General features: G+C 41.6%; 1 protein-coding gene across 1 annotated transcript; it reads left to right on the top strand.

Moving 5' to 3' along the window:
• Window positions 1-7,524: 7,524 nt before the first annotated feature.
• insm1b (insulinoma-associated 1b) lies at window positions 7,525-9,616 on the top strand. The gene has a single exon (XM_079458133.1). The coding sequence runs from the start codon at window positions 7,601-7,603 to the stop codon at window positions 8,981-8,983; it is 1,383 nt and encodes a 460-aa protein (XP_079314259.1). The 5' UTR covers window positions 7,525-7,600; the 3' UTR covers window positions 8,984-9,616.
• Window positions 9,617-12,125: the final 2,509 nt, after the last annotated feature.

Raw genomic sequence — 12,125 nt, 5'->3', positions numbered from 1 at the left:
ACCTGATGATAGCATTTTTTTCGCATTATGCTAACAAGATGTAGCATGTTTTAGCATGACGTTGCCGTGATATAGCATGACGCTAGCTATTGTTTTGGTGTATAATCTGCTTTCTGTGTGTTATCCCTTGTTATTTTAACGTGTCTATCTTAATGACCCAAGCAAAAACATTTGTAATATATCAGTAAAAGTGACGCGTATCATCAGAAAAGAAAGTGCTCATACAGTATATTTCAAATATGCTGGCATCCCTGTGTATTCATGGTTGTGAGAAATGGGTGGAATGCCCCGTTTAAAGTCTCGTATGATATAGGACGTGTGTTGTGGATTGCGTGTGTTTGAGCACCTGGCTCTCTGTCAACACAGGATCAGATCTCTGTGTACATTACGCTGCTCGCACAGTCTCACTGAACATGACAATGGCTGATCCATTTCCTGTGATTAAAACTGAAGGCCAATACTCAACACAATCCCTACACACGCAGCACTTTCACTTTTAATAGTGCAAGCAAAGTTTTGCTCCTTTAAAAACAAGACGGAATTATGTAATTGATAATAATGATGTTAAATACGTCACGAAGCAATGATGATAATAATGTTGAAGCTGTGTCATGACAGATATTGACCTGTAGGGTATTAAAAAATCTTGAAACATCAACACTGCAACAGAACATTTGAACTGCTTTAAGATGTCTATTGTTTTTTTGAAAATGTCCAACATTTTTACTTCATTATTTCAACTACAAAACCGTTTATATCTATAAACAACATTATTCCTTCAACTTTACTGTAAAGCTGCTTTGACAAATTTGTTTTTTTCTCGACTGCACTTTGACCAACTTTTCTCTGGGATTCCTGCAATGAAAGTGCATCTATTGTTTACCTCATTTGAGTCACTTTGGATGAAAGCTTCTGCTAAATGTAAACGTGAAAGTGACGTATGGAGGCATTTGGTGCTGTCAGACATGCAGAATCACAAGCGTCTCATTATTGTCCTCACTTTAGCAGCGACAAACTTTGCACGACTTTTGAACCTTTATTAGTTCAGAATGATATCATTTAAAGCACATAACACAACATAATAAGCCTATAACACACCAAACATAAATCCACCACCTTCTCTTCTGGCCTTACCAGCTGCCCTTTGACCCTGTGGCCTTTTTATACTGACCATGTGCTGCGAGACAAAGGGCTCTCTTCGCATTACTCACAGAGACAGCTCCGCCTGGACCCCCTACCCGGAGTCCTCAGGACAGAGACGAATGAGGCTCTGCCTCCAGCATGAACCTTCTCCCTTCATTGGCTGTCAGCATGGGCGTCCGTCACCAGCTAATAATGGCAGACGTCAATGCAAGGGGTTCAGGTCAAGTTTGGGGCCGTCGACATGAGCCTGTCATCAGATCCATCATAGTCAGCGCTGGAGGCCAAACACGAGCAGGATTTAAAAGATGTAATGGACTGCGGAGATGGTATTTGATGCTAAAGTGTTGTTTGATGGACACTTTCATAGAATAACAATAGGTCAAGAAAAGGAAATTTTACTTGTTGACGTACAGTGACTATACAGCTATAAAATTATATCTAAATCTAACTTCCTATAACAAGCATCAAATATGAATTTCAAGCATTCATTTCACCAATATTTCAATCTTTAAGATGGCATTGCCATATATATTTTCACACAATATTCTATAGGATTGAATTGAAAAAACTTTTATTTCGAACAATTATTATTATTATTTATTAATATTTTAACAAATAAATAAAATCAATAACCAAAAAAAGTATCTTGACGTAAACATATGTAAAAATGTAAAAGACTTTTGCTTTTGCTTGCTTTACACAAGCAGGTTCACATTTTTCACATAGTTTTTTATGGACACATATTAATAATCAGACTTATATTAAGAGGGCATTTCCCTAGCCACAGAGCCTACAATACATACATACATACATACAGAACATACATACTGTGTGGATATCAAAATATTAAATAAATTGCCTGATAAAAGATTATATCCATAATATATATATATATCGAAGGGGGCTTTATTTATCAAATATTTATTTATTTTTTAAAAACATATCGTCCGGACCAACGTTTGGATGAAAATATAAAGACCGGACCTCTTGGAGCTGTAATTGAATAGCCCTGTACTATTATACACTCACTCTACTTAATAGTTTCATTACATACACACTCTTCCTAAGAAACTGCTCTTTGAGTTCTTTGTGTTTTAAACATTTTAGTAGCAGCCTCGCTGTGTCATTCACTGACCTCAACAAACATCATATAGTTAAAAAAGAAACTCTAAATACTAAAGGTAACTTACAGTGACAACAAAAAATATAGCCAGCAAACACTAAAATGGCAATCATGATAATAATTACAATGCATGCTGGGAACTTTCAAACACTAGAACTGTTTTTTCAGATTACACAGTTTGGCGAATTGGTCAAACTTCTTGACGCGCTTTGGACAATGACTTAGATATCTGAGTAGAGTCAACAAAAGAATCTTTGTTGGTACCACATTTAGACTCATTTTGTTGAGTTCAAAATAATCTTTCTTCTTCTTCTACTAAACTTCCTTGCTCTGGCTAAATGCTTCGTCTAAATGCTCTGTAAGAAATGAGCAATACGTTTTAACTAGATGAGAGAGACGTGAAAGGAATTTGTCCAAAATCTATTTGCTCTCTATTTTAGTCTTGTTGCTGTTTAAGAAAAACATTATAATAACGTAAATGGAAAAACAATGTCTTTTTTAAATAATGAAAACCTGTGCTGTCAAAGTTAATAAGCTTTTTATAATGGTTTTCTCTGGTTAAAGCGGCATTCCTTAACTGTTGTGTCCCTGTTGCTGTCTTCATTCGAAACATAAAATATTCCCCATCTCCCTCTGAATCCCTCACCACTCAGATGATATTATCATAAACATACCCTTGTGAATTGGGCTAAAGGAAGACAGTTTTCAACATTAAATGTTTATAAACGAAACAAAAATCGATTTTTATTCATTTAAACCAGTAAATTATGAATTGCAGCTTTAAATATACAAATAAAAAGGTTGACAAATTGATTCATGAAAAACTCTTTATTACACCAACTACTGCATATACAAAGATCTGATCTGATTTGTGAGTTTTCTTACTGTATATTTTGTAGAAAGTAAGACTCTCTCGCTCTCTCTTTGTGTCATTGTCTCTCTCGTTCATCTCACCGAGCATCTTTCTGGCAATGCTGAAGGAATCCATCCGAGATTAGACCCAACTGCCGTCTGAGATACCATTGACATTTCAACGTGACATTTGAGATGCTCTCCATCTGACTGAAATACACCTTCTCTCTGCATTACTCCATTATGTGCATCAGAAACATTTACAGAATACCGGACTCCGTCACATTAACCTTTAACATGTGACTGACAGCTGGGGTTAACGGCTTCATTTTATTAAGCTTCTTACTCTGGAGTGATAGACAGCGGTTGCTTGTAAGCAACGCTTCATTATATCAGTAGTGTATGCAAAACCTCAAACACATTTAGATAGATGAATGCAGATGGTAGAGGATTTGAGTCATTTTAATGAGAAATGTTTATATTCACGTTGGGATCTTCAATGTTGATCGCAGACTTGACCAAACTCGACTCCATTTATGACACTGAGATCTCTTCTGAGACTCCAATGGAGACATTTCTGCCTCTGTTTCTCAGGAGAAGTTTCTGAGAGACGTCTTGGAGAAATATGGGAGACATTAGTAAGATATGATCTGTGATTTTTCTTTCCATCCTAAAATCACAGCGGCAACTTTTGTACGGCCAAACATACGACAAGCCTGAGATTGTCCAAGCCTGAGAAAGCCCAACAAACATCATCTAAAGTGGGTTTGGGATTTGATTGTCTAATCACATTCCTCGTATTACCCATCAGCGCTCTGCGACTCATCACGGAAGCGCGGCGGCCAAAATCAGCTCCAGAGATGGAGAGCGTGCTGGTGATTAACGTGCCCGTCCACTGATGGACACTTCATCTCGACGCTATTAACATCCTGAACGCGGTCTCGGCCCTCGAGTCTATCTCGTGAATACGACCCTGATTCCAGCTCCCCTCGTTTGTCTTATTGAGGTGGAAATCGGGCGTCTGACAAAACCGACGTTCCCCCGAAGCCTCGCCGTCCGCACACAGTGTAGTGTAGGGCGTCGGTCGACCCCGGCTCGCCGTCTTTGTCACGTCTAAAGTAGCTGCAAAGGCATGGCCTCAAGCGCGCCCGATCTCATCTGCGAGGGCTTATTATGCAAACCACTCCCTGACGCCCACAGCCTAATTAGGCCTAAATTAATTTGAGTGCGATCTTTTATGTCTCTGGGCCAGGCTGCAGCACTTCCCTCCATTTGCAGAATCATATTAATGTTGGTGTGGGAGCGCTACTCTTGGAGATGAAAAGACTGATACGGCTAATGAAGTCCCGGCTCTGTTTTTGCCTTCTCACGGCACAGGAACGATAAGTGCAATGAGCGGGGTCTTATTAACCCCATTACACGGGCAATGGAAGATCGTAAACAGATCGAGGATGCTGCACTATTATAGGGGAATGCAAATAACGCCAGCTAACGAGCTACGTGTCAACGCTGGAAATGCGACGTTTGAGAAATGCGACGTTCGGCATTCTCCACGCGGCCGCGCGCGCGTAATTGCATGCTGCGTGTGCGCGCAAACGAGTGTTTGACATTCTTGTCGCGTCTTTTTTATTCGGTGTCAACGCGGCGCGAAGAGAAGCTGCTTTCAGAACCATGGACAGCAGCCACAGAGTCACAGCGACGATCCCAGACGGCATCGGCTCTGTTCTGAGACTTCAATACACAGACTGCTGTTTCAAAACCCGTACGTCACTCTTTCTTCCGCGGAGCACCAAATAACACATTTTAAGAAACGTCATACAATGGAAGTCAATGGGGTTCAATGTTGTTGTTCTTCTTCAGAATATCCTCTTTTTTGTCTTTTGTAGAAGAAACAAAGTCATAATGATGTGATGGCATGTTGTGTTGTTTTATTATTATTTGTCAGATTTAATGTTACCATACACGTTTAATATACAGTATGAGCCAAACGTTGCACTAAACTGCCCTACATATTTACCATTTTAACTAAAAGAAGAAAGTGGCAATACATTCTTACTGAGGTTTTAAAAACTAGATGGTTTAGCAAGAGTGTTTTGAGTAGTGGTTGTAATAGCACGTGTCAACCTGTAGATGGAGTCGTGCAAGTGACCCTTACTAAACATACACTATGTATCTGTTGCAACTTTAGGATCGTTTCTACATTGGGCCAAATTTAGAATGTGTAGAGCTGTCTGTGCGATTAACTGTTTGAAAATCTCTCTCCGAATAAATGACACAAAAATAAGTAAACCTCGAAACTCCGAGAAATCCTTTCTTGTCAGTTCGTATACGCTTGTAAACACGTTTGTCAACATACCCACATTTCTCTTTGTGTGGTTATGACTGTATTGTGTTTATTATGTTGATAAGTCTTTTCTCTGATAGTATTAAGAAAAGGCTCGTGGCCGGGGGGGGGGGGGGATGCCGGCCGAGCAGCTGTATGCAAATGAGACGCGACAAGCACGCGCCGCACAGCAAACAGGCGCACATGCGGCCGGTGCGCACGCACACAATACCATCAAAATGCCATCGAAGTGCATTGTGCTCAGTTAAACCAAAACAAACGAACGAACTTCTCATAATGTTAACACAAGCGAAACTTGTTTGGAAAAGTAAACAGAAAGACAAATCTTTAAGTGAGGTAAGATGTTAAATATTGATGAGAAGGGCTAAATGTGGTGACGTTTAAAACATTAAGACATGCTAATGACATCATGTTAATATGGTGTAGTTATTTAGGATTATTGTTAAACTGTGTATCATATGATGTTTGTGAAAGTGCGGGGGGGAATAACAGCAGGCGCATATCTGAATGCTCGAGCAATTATTTGACTGGGTCATACAGCAGCTTTATGCTAATGAGGGGAACAAAAGATGAATGCAAACCCGCGCAACACGTCTGTCCAATTATGCGCCCAGAAGAGAATTTAAAGCAACTGTTTCACAGAATTAAAATAGTCTGAACCTTTAGATAACGTGGACGCACGAAAACACATGATGGAAAATCAATTCAAGACTTTTAAATACAGCATTCCATTTCTGACGTGAATCAAAACTCTGAAAGTCTATATAAAAACGCATTCGATCAAATGTTTATGTCTGTAAGTAAACTAGTATGAAAAGTTGCATCACAGCGGCATAATGCTGAAGGAACTGTTCTGTGCTTCCAGTCGTTTGTTGGTGTTATTCGAATTGTAGAGCAACGCGTTGCACAAATGCACCGCATAACAAAGCATCCTGGCTTGAGTTGTCGTTGGCGAGGGCGGTTTGGAGTAATGTAATGATGGCTGACCCCTGGCTTGACCTCGAGGTCAGCGCGCATCTTTGATTGCGTCCAGCACGCGTCTCCCTTTTGGCCAGATTGCGCGTGTACCCCTGTTTCACAGCACAGAGGTCAATTTGCTTTTCAAAGACAGAAAAGGCTGTGACGGCTGGCCAGACGCGGCCATTGTGTCCAGAGATGAGACGAGAGCTGCTTCTGATGACTTATGCATGGGTGAGCCAGCTGATTTATGCCGCGCGCAGACAGACGCGTGGCATTAGAAATGCCTCCTGACGGTCGGATCAGCAAACTTAGACAACGCAGGGAAAGCACTTTGGGCGCACTCGAAATATTCATGTTTCATAAGTACTGATGAATAAATCAACAATATTCACATCGCATTTTATGGAGAAGATACTTGGTTAGAGCGACCTTAAACGTAATACAATTTCCCAACCTAAACATGTTTCCAAATGCAAAATAGAAAACAATTAAATACTTTTCATTCTCTGTAAAATAATATGATAGATACAGTTCAAAAGTATAAATAAATCAAATGTTTTTCACAGTTGTATTTCCCAACAGAACAGTTTTGCTGTATTTCCAACTTAACGGATCTTTATTCTTTTTAAGAAAAACTAAAATAACCCCAAATGTAACATGTATATTCCATCCAGGGAAAAGCACCGACATTGATTTACAGATCAAAGTTGAGTACACATGTCCGATAATCAGATCTAAAACAAGCACTGGAAACCAACTTTCTTTGTTGTCACTCATTTGAAATTCTGATGATGATGGCAGTGAGTGACATTTCCCTCGCTCCCCTATAGCCGCGGCACGCGCGCCTCTCCATACATGTCCATCAGATCGTGAATAGAGACCAGCGCGCATCGCTATAAGAAAGGCCAGGTACATCTGCTCTGTAGCCCCCGGTCCGAATCTCTCAGCCCTCCCACGGGCAATTCCACAGAGATCGGCGCTCGCCTCTGATTGGACGAGGAGGAAGCGAGCAGGGGCGAGAACAATAACATCATCCCCGCTTAAAAAGAGTGCAGCTATGCGTTAAAGAGCAAAAGCATCTCTCAGAGGGAGGGAGGCGGACGGCGCTTCTGTTGCTCCGGATCATATACCGTTCGTCCTGTTGTGCCTTGTCATCCTCGCCTCATAAATCCGCCGACATGCCCAAAGGATTCCTAGTGAAAAGAAACAAGAAGTCATCGCTCGTCTCCTACAGAATTCGCACGGATGAGGAAGGAGGATCAGCTCCAGAATGTCACATCCCTCGGATGGAGACGTCTTTGCCCGCGCTCGTCGCTTCCAAGCCGGACAGAATCATCTCAGCATCCCCGTCAGATGGAGCAGATGCACCGGTGCCGGTCCACAGCGCGAAGCCGGTGCAGTTCGGCAACCCGGAGACGGTCTACCAAGCCCTGTACAGCCCCACCCGGCCCATAAGCAAGGAACACGACAGAAAATATTTCGAGAGAAGTTTCAATCTGGGTTCGCCGGTATCCGCCGAATCGTTTCCCACGCCCGCCTCTCTCACCAGCCTTGACCATCACCATCTTCTGTTCGCTCCGGTTGACTTGAAAATCGGCACCAGCAACAGCAACCGGAGCGGAACGGCGAGCAGCGTCCCGCACGCCCCCCCGTCCGTCAGAACTGGCACCAAAAGACCTTCCTCCGACGCCGAGCGCAAAAACGGCGGCGTCAAAAGCGCCAAGAAACCCAAAGCCATACGCAAACTGAATTTCGAGGATGAGGTGACCACGTCCCCGGTGCTGGGCCTGAGAATCAAAGAGGGACCGGTGGAGCTGAAACCACGGGCGGCCTCGGGCAACAGCACCAACAAGCCCCTGGGAGAGTTCATTTGCCAGCTCTGCAAAGAAGAATACACGGATCCCTTCTCTCTGGCACAGCACAAGTGCTCCAGGATAGTACGGGTGGAGTACAGGTGTCCCGAGTGCGACAAAGTCTTCAGCTGTCCCGCAAACCTGGCCTCTCACCGGCGATGGCACAAACCGCGAGCCCAGAGCGCACCGGGCTCGCAAAGCACCAAACAAGCCATCCAACCCGCCAAACCTTTGCCAGAGGTGCTCAAGGAGTTCGACAGAGACTCGCCGAGTCCGGGTCTGTCAGAGTCCGGCTCGGACGACGGGCTGTACGACTGCCAGCACTGCGGGAAGAGATTTAAACGCCAAGCCTACTTGAGAAAGCACATGTTGGGACACCAAGCGCTCCGAAATCGAATGACGGGAGACGCTTTTCACAACGCGGAGAGGAGAGCGGAGAGCCCCGATGTCGTGGACGGCCAAAGTCCACTCAATCTAAGCCCCGTGGACTGTCTCATGTGTCCCGCGTGCGGGGAGAACCTGCCCAACAGGGCGAGTCTGGAGCGACACCTGCGCCTCGTGCACGACGATTCTCAGGCGTTTCCCTGCAAGTTCTGTCCTGCCACTTTCTACAGCTCCCCGGGTCTCACCCGACACATCAACAAATGCCACCCCACCGAAAACAGGCAGGTCATTCTGCTCCAGATGCCAGTGCGCAACGCCTGCTGAAGGGCACCCGCACGCGTCTCCAAAACCGACACCAACGCGTGTCCTCTTACATTTCATCAGTTTCCTCTCGCCTAGAACCCCGGAGAATCAAAACAAAAAAGTGTTAGTTTGGTCCTACAAAGGTATTTTTCTAGAACCCTTGCACACATCATGGTAATGTAATAGCTTCTAGACCTAAGACACGTTCGTGTACCTCTGCCTTGAATTCACATGCTGTTCGTTTCGCGTCTGTAGCTTTAATCTAGTATGTGAATCACGGGACTGACAGAAAAACAAATCGATCTTCAAAAGTTTCCCTTTAGTAGCCAGAAATGCCTTTAGAGAGAAATACAACAAACTACTGCCTTAAGAACTCTTAAGCGTTGAAATGATTGTTCTTGATTTTTGAATGTCGGCACACAATGACTTGTGTAATATCTTGCTATCATGCTGTAAAATTATTGTAATATGTTTATTATCTGTAATATTTTATTTTATTTATTTATGTATTTATTTATTTTCAATGGCTCTGTGTACCTAAATTATTGTTTTGTGCAGTCGAATCATTTGTCAAAGTCTCGGGTGGTGTCAAGTTTGGATGTGCGCTCCCTTGAAACGTAAAGCTCTTATAGATGCAATCCTTTTCTACGTATACAGCCTATTTTCCTAAATGTTTGCTACCTAGCGCTTCACGTGTGCGTCCATGTTGTCGACTCAAATAAAATATTTTCAAAACGAAAAGCTTTCTATTTCTTTTATTTATTCTTGCACTGTAAACACGTTTCAGGCTTCAACTTTAATATCAGATGATGCAGTTTGGTTTGGGTTCTTTGTATAGGAAATCCGTTTCTCTCCGTCTCAGCCACTGTATGTGGACAGCAGATGGCAACTCATAGTTCTTTCATATGGATTTCAATACAAATGAACTTCAAGGGGCCCCTTAATAAAATCCCAAGGGCCAGATGCCCCCATTCACCATACATCACACATAACCTAATGCTCTGTAAAGTTTTATCTATTGATTATTACAAAATCTGAGTGTATTCTGAAAAACAACTATTGAAACAAACAAAGGGATTCTTCTACAGGTGTCAGAGAGGATTTTAATGACCCATATAAAAATATCATATTTAGGTATTTATTACAGTAAAACTCCTACATGCTATAGTGTTTATAGTTTTGGAACCGTATACCACAGTAAATAATATAGTATACAACAGTTAATAAATTAATGATTGTTAACACTACACTGCACAATTCAAAGTGTAGTAATTCATATCATTTATTCTTACAATTATTTACTATATATTATGTTACAATTTCCTATAGTGAATACTTAATAATAAAGTATTTTCTTCAGTTGATACATTTACTATAGCGATAATACTTTACGGAATACTAAAATACACAAACTGAACAAAGTGTAGAAATAAAGGACAGGTTATAGTTAGCTCTGAAGGATAAAGTTATTGTTAATGTGGGGTTAGTGTCTCTGTGTCCGTTGTGTTGTAAACCCTGTCCTTGTTCAGCCGTATTGATTTTAAATGTGTATCCGGTCATCCTGATTCCCAATGCAAGCCTGACCCGATCAATAAAATCATGCATTTGGCTCACGACAATTCAGCTCGAGTCATTAACTGTTGTGATAATGAACAAAGAAATGTACAAATGTGATGCATTTCTGCACAGGCAGTATTGATTCTGAGCCGGATTCATCACGCCTCTTTTAAAGACCATTTCTGACAGTGGTTACAAAAGGCCGTCCATCATAATCCAGAGTTTTACAGTAATACTGTTACTAAATAAATAAAATCAGTGTATGTGGGGGCAGATCAATTACACATACGAATCACAGCCAGAGAGAACACACATTCTCCAGAATGAGCAAACAAGTGAATCACGTGTGCGCATTATTCAGATGTGTAAAGTTCAAAGTCTCTGTCATCTGTACGACTATCGTGATTTAGTGCACTTTTAAGGCGAGACACTGCAGGTGAAAAGGATCATTTGGACTTAAAAACATTTTAACTTGAAATTTTATCAATAAATTAAATTACAATTTTTGCATTGCAAGTTTTCTGACAAAACATGTTTTGATATGCAAATGAGCTAATATCTCATTAAATATGTGCATCATTTCATATATTTAAAAAGCTGAAATCTAGACACTGAAAACCGTTACACCTGTAATCATTGTTTCATTTAAACAACATTGTAACATTTTTACAGAGCAAATTTCAGATTTTAAAACAATAATAGTACTATGATGTAATTATCACCACATTTGTTGACCCCAAAATGCTATGTAAAGCGGCTAAAAACATTTTGTTGTTGAATCCTTGTTAAAGAATATAACTAAGAATGAATATGGAAAGTATAGCTTAGACGAGTGCTACACAAATTGACATTTTTGGTTCAGAACGTTGAAAAAAAGCCTTTTTTATTCTGCTAAACGTCTGCTAAAGATGCAATGAGATGAGGACACATAAGCAATGGGAGTAACAAAACACCTAAAATATTTAGTTTTATCGTGAACATTGTCATTTATAATGCATCACTGTTAAAAAGGACATTTATACATGCAAAATCGACCAGTATGCACAAAACTAGCCTGTCATGTCTCGCCTCAAAGTTCTTAACAGTTATTTAACTGCTGTGAAAAACAGTACATGTACAAATGATCTTTGTATGATAATGTGTGTGGATTTTGCACGCACACAGGTAGGCAGTAATTACATGTGAGTGTGATGGAGGCCACCTGCACGAGTTGGAGGTGTTGGAGTGCGTGTGCACCTGTGCTCTGGTGAGACGGTCAGGAGGGGACGGTTCTCTGCTCGCCCAGCAGCAGGGGAGACAGATGGGAGGAGGTTCAGGTTACTCTCAATATTCCCTCAGCGACAGAAGAACCTCTAACCCCGAGCTTCACCTCCGCCCACCCGCTCCAGCACACAATATGTCCAAGCATTCTCTCACAAGAGCACAAAGCCACCGAGGATTTTGGACACACGTGAAAATATACGGGATGTGATGAATGGTTCTTTGACCCGCTCACAGGTAGGAATGCGAGAGACATACGAGATTCCAGTGATGATGCGTTTTGAAATAATATACATGATAGATTCACACAAGATTCGACACTGAAAGTCCCCAAAACAAAGAATTT

This window comes from Barbatula barbatula (assembly GCF_947034865.1).
Source record: "Barbatula barbatula genome assembly, chromosome: 6".
Taxonomy (NCBI): domain Eukaryota; kingdom Metazoa; phylum Chordata; class Actinopteri; order Cypriniformes; family Nemacheilidae; genus Barbatula; species Barbatula barbatula.
Note: the sequence above shows the minus strand (reverse complement) of the source record. Positions and strands in the feature narration are given on the sequence as shown.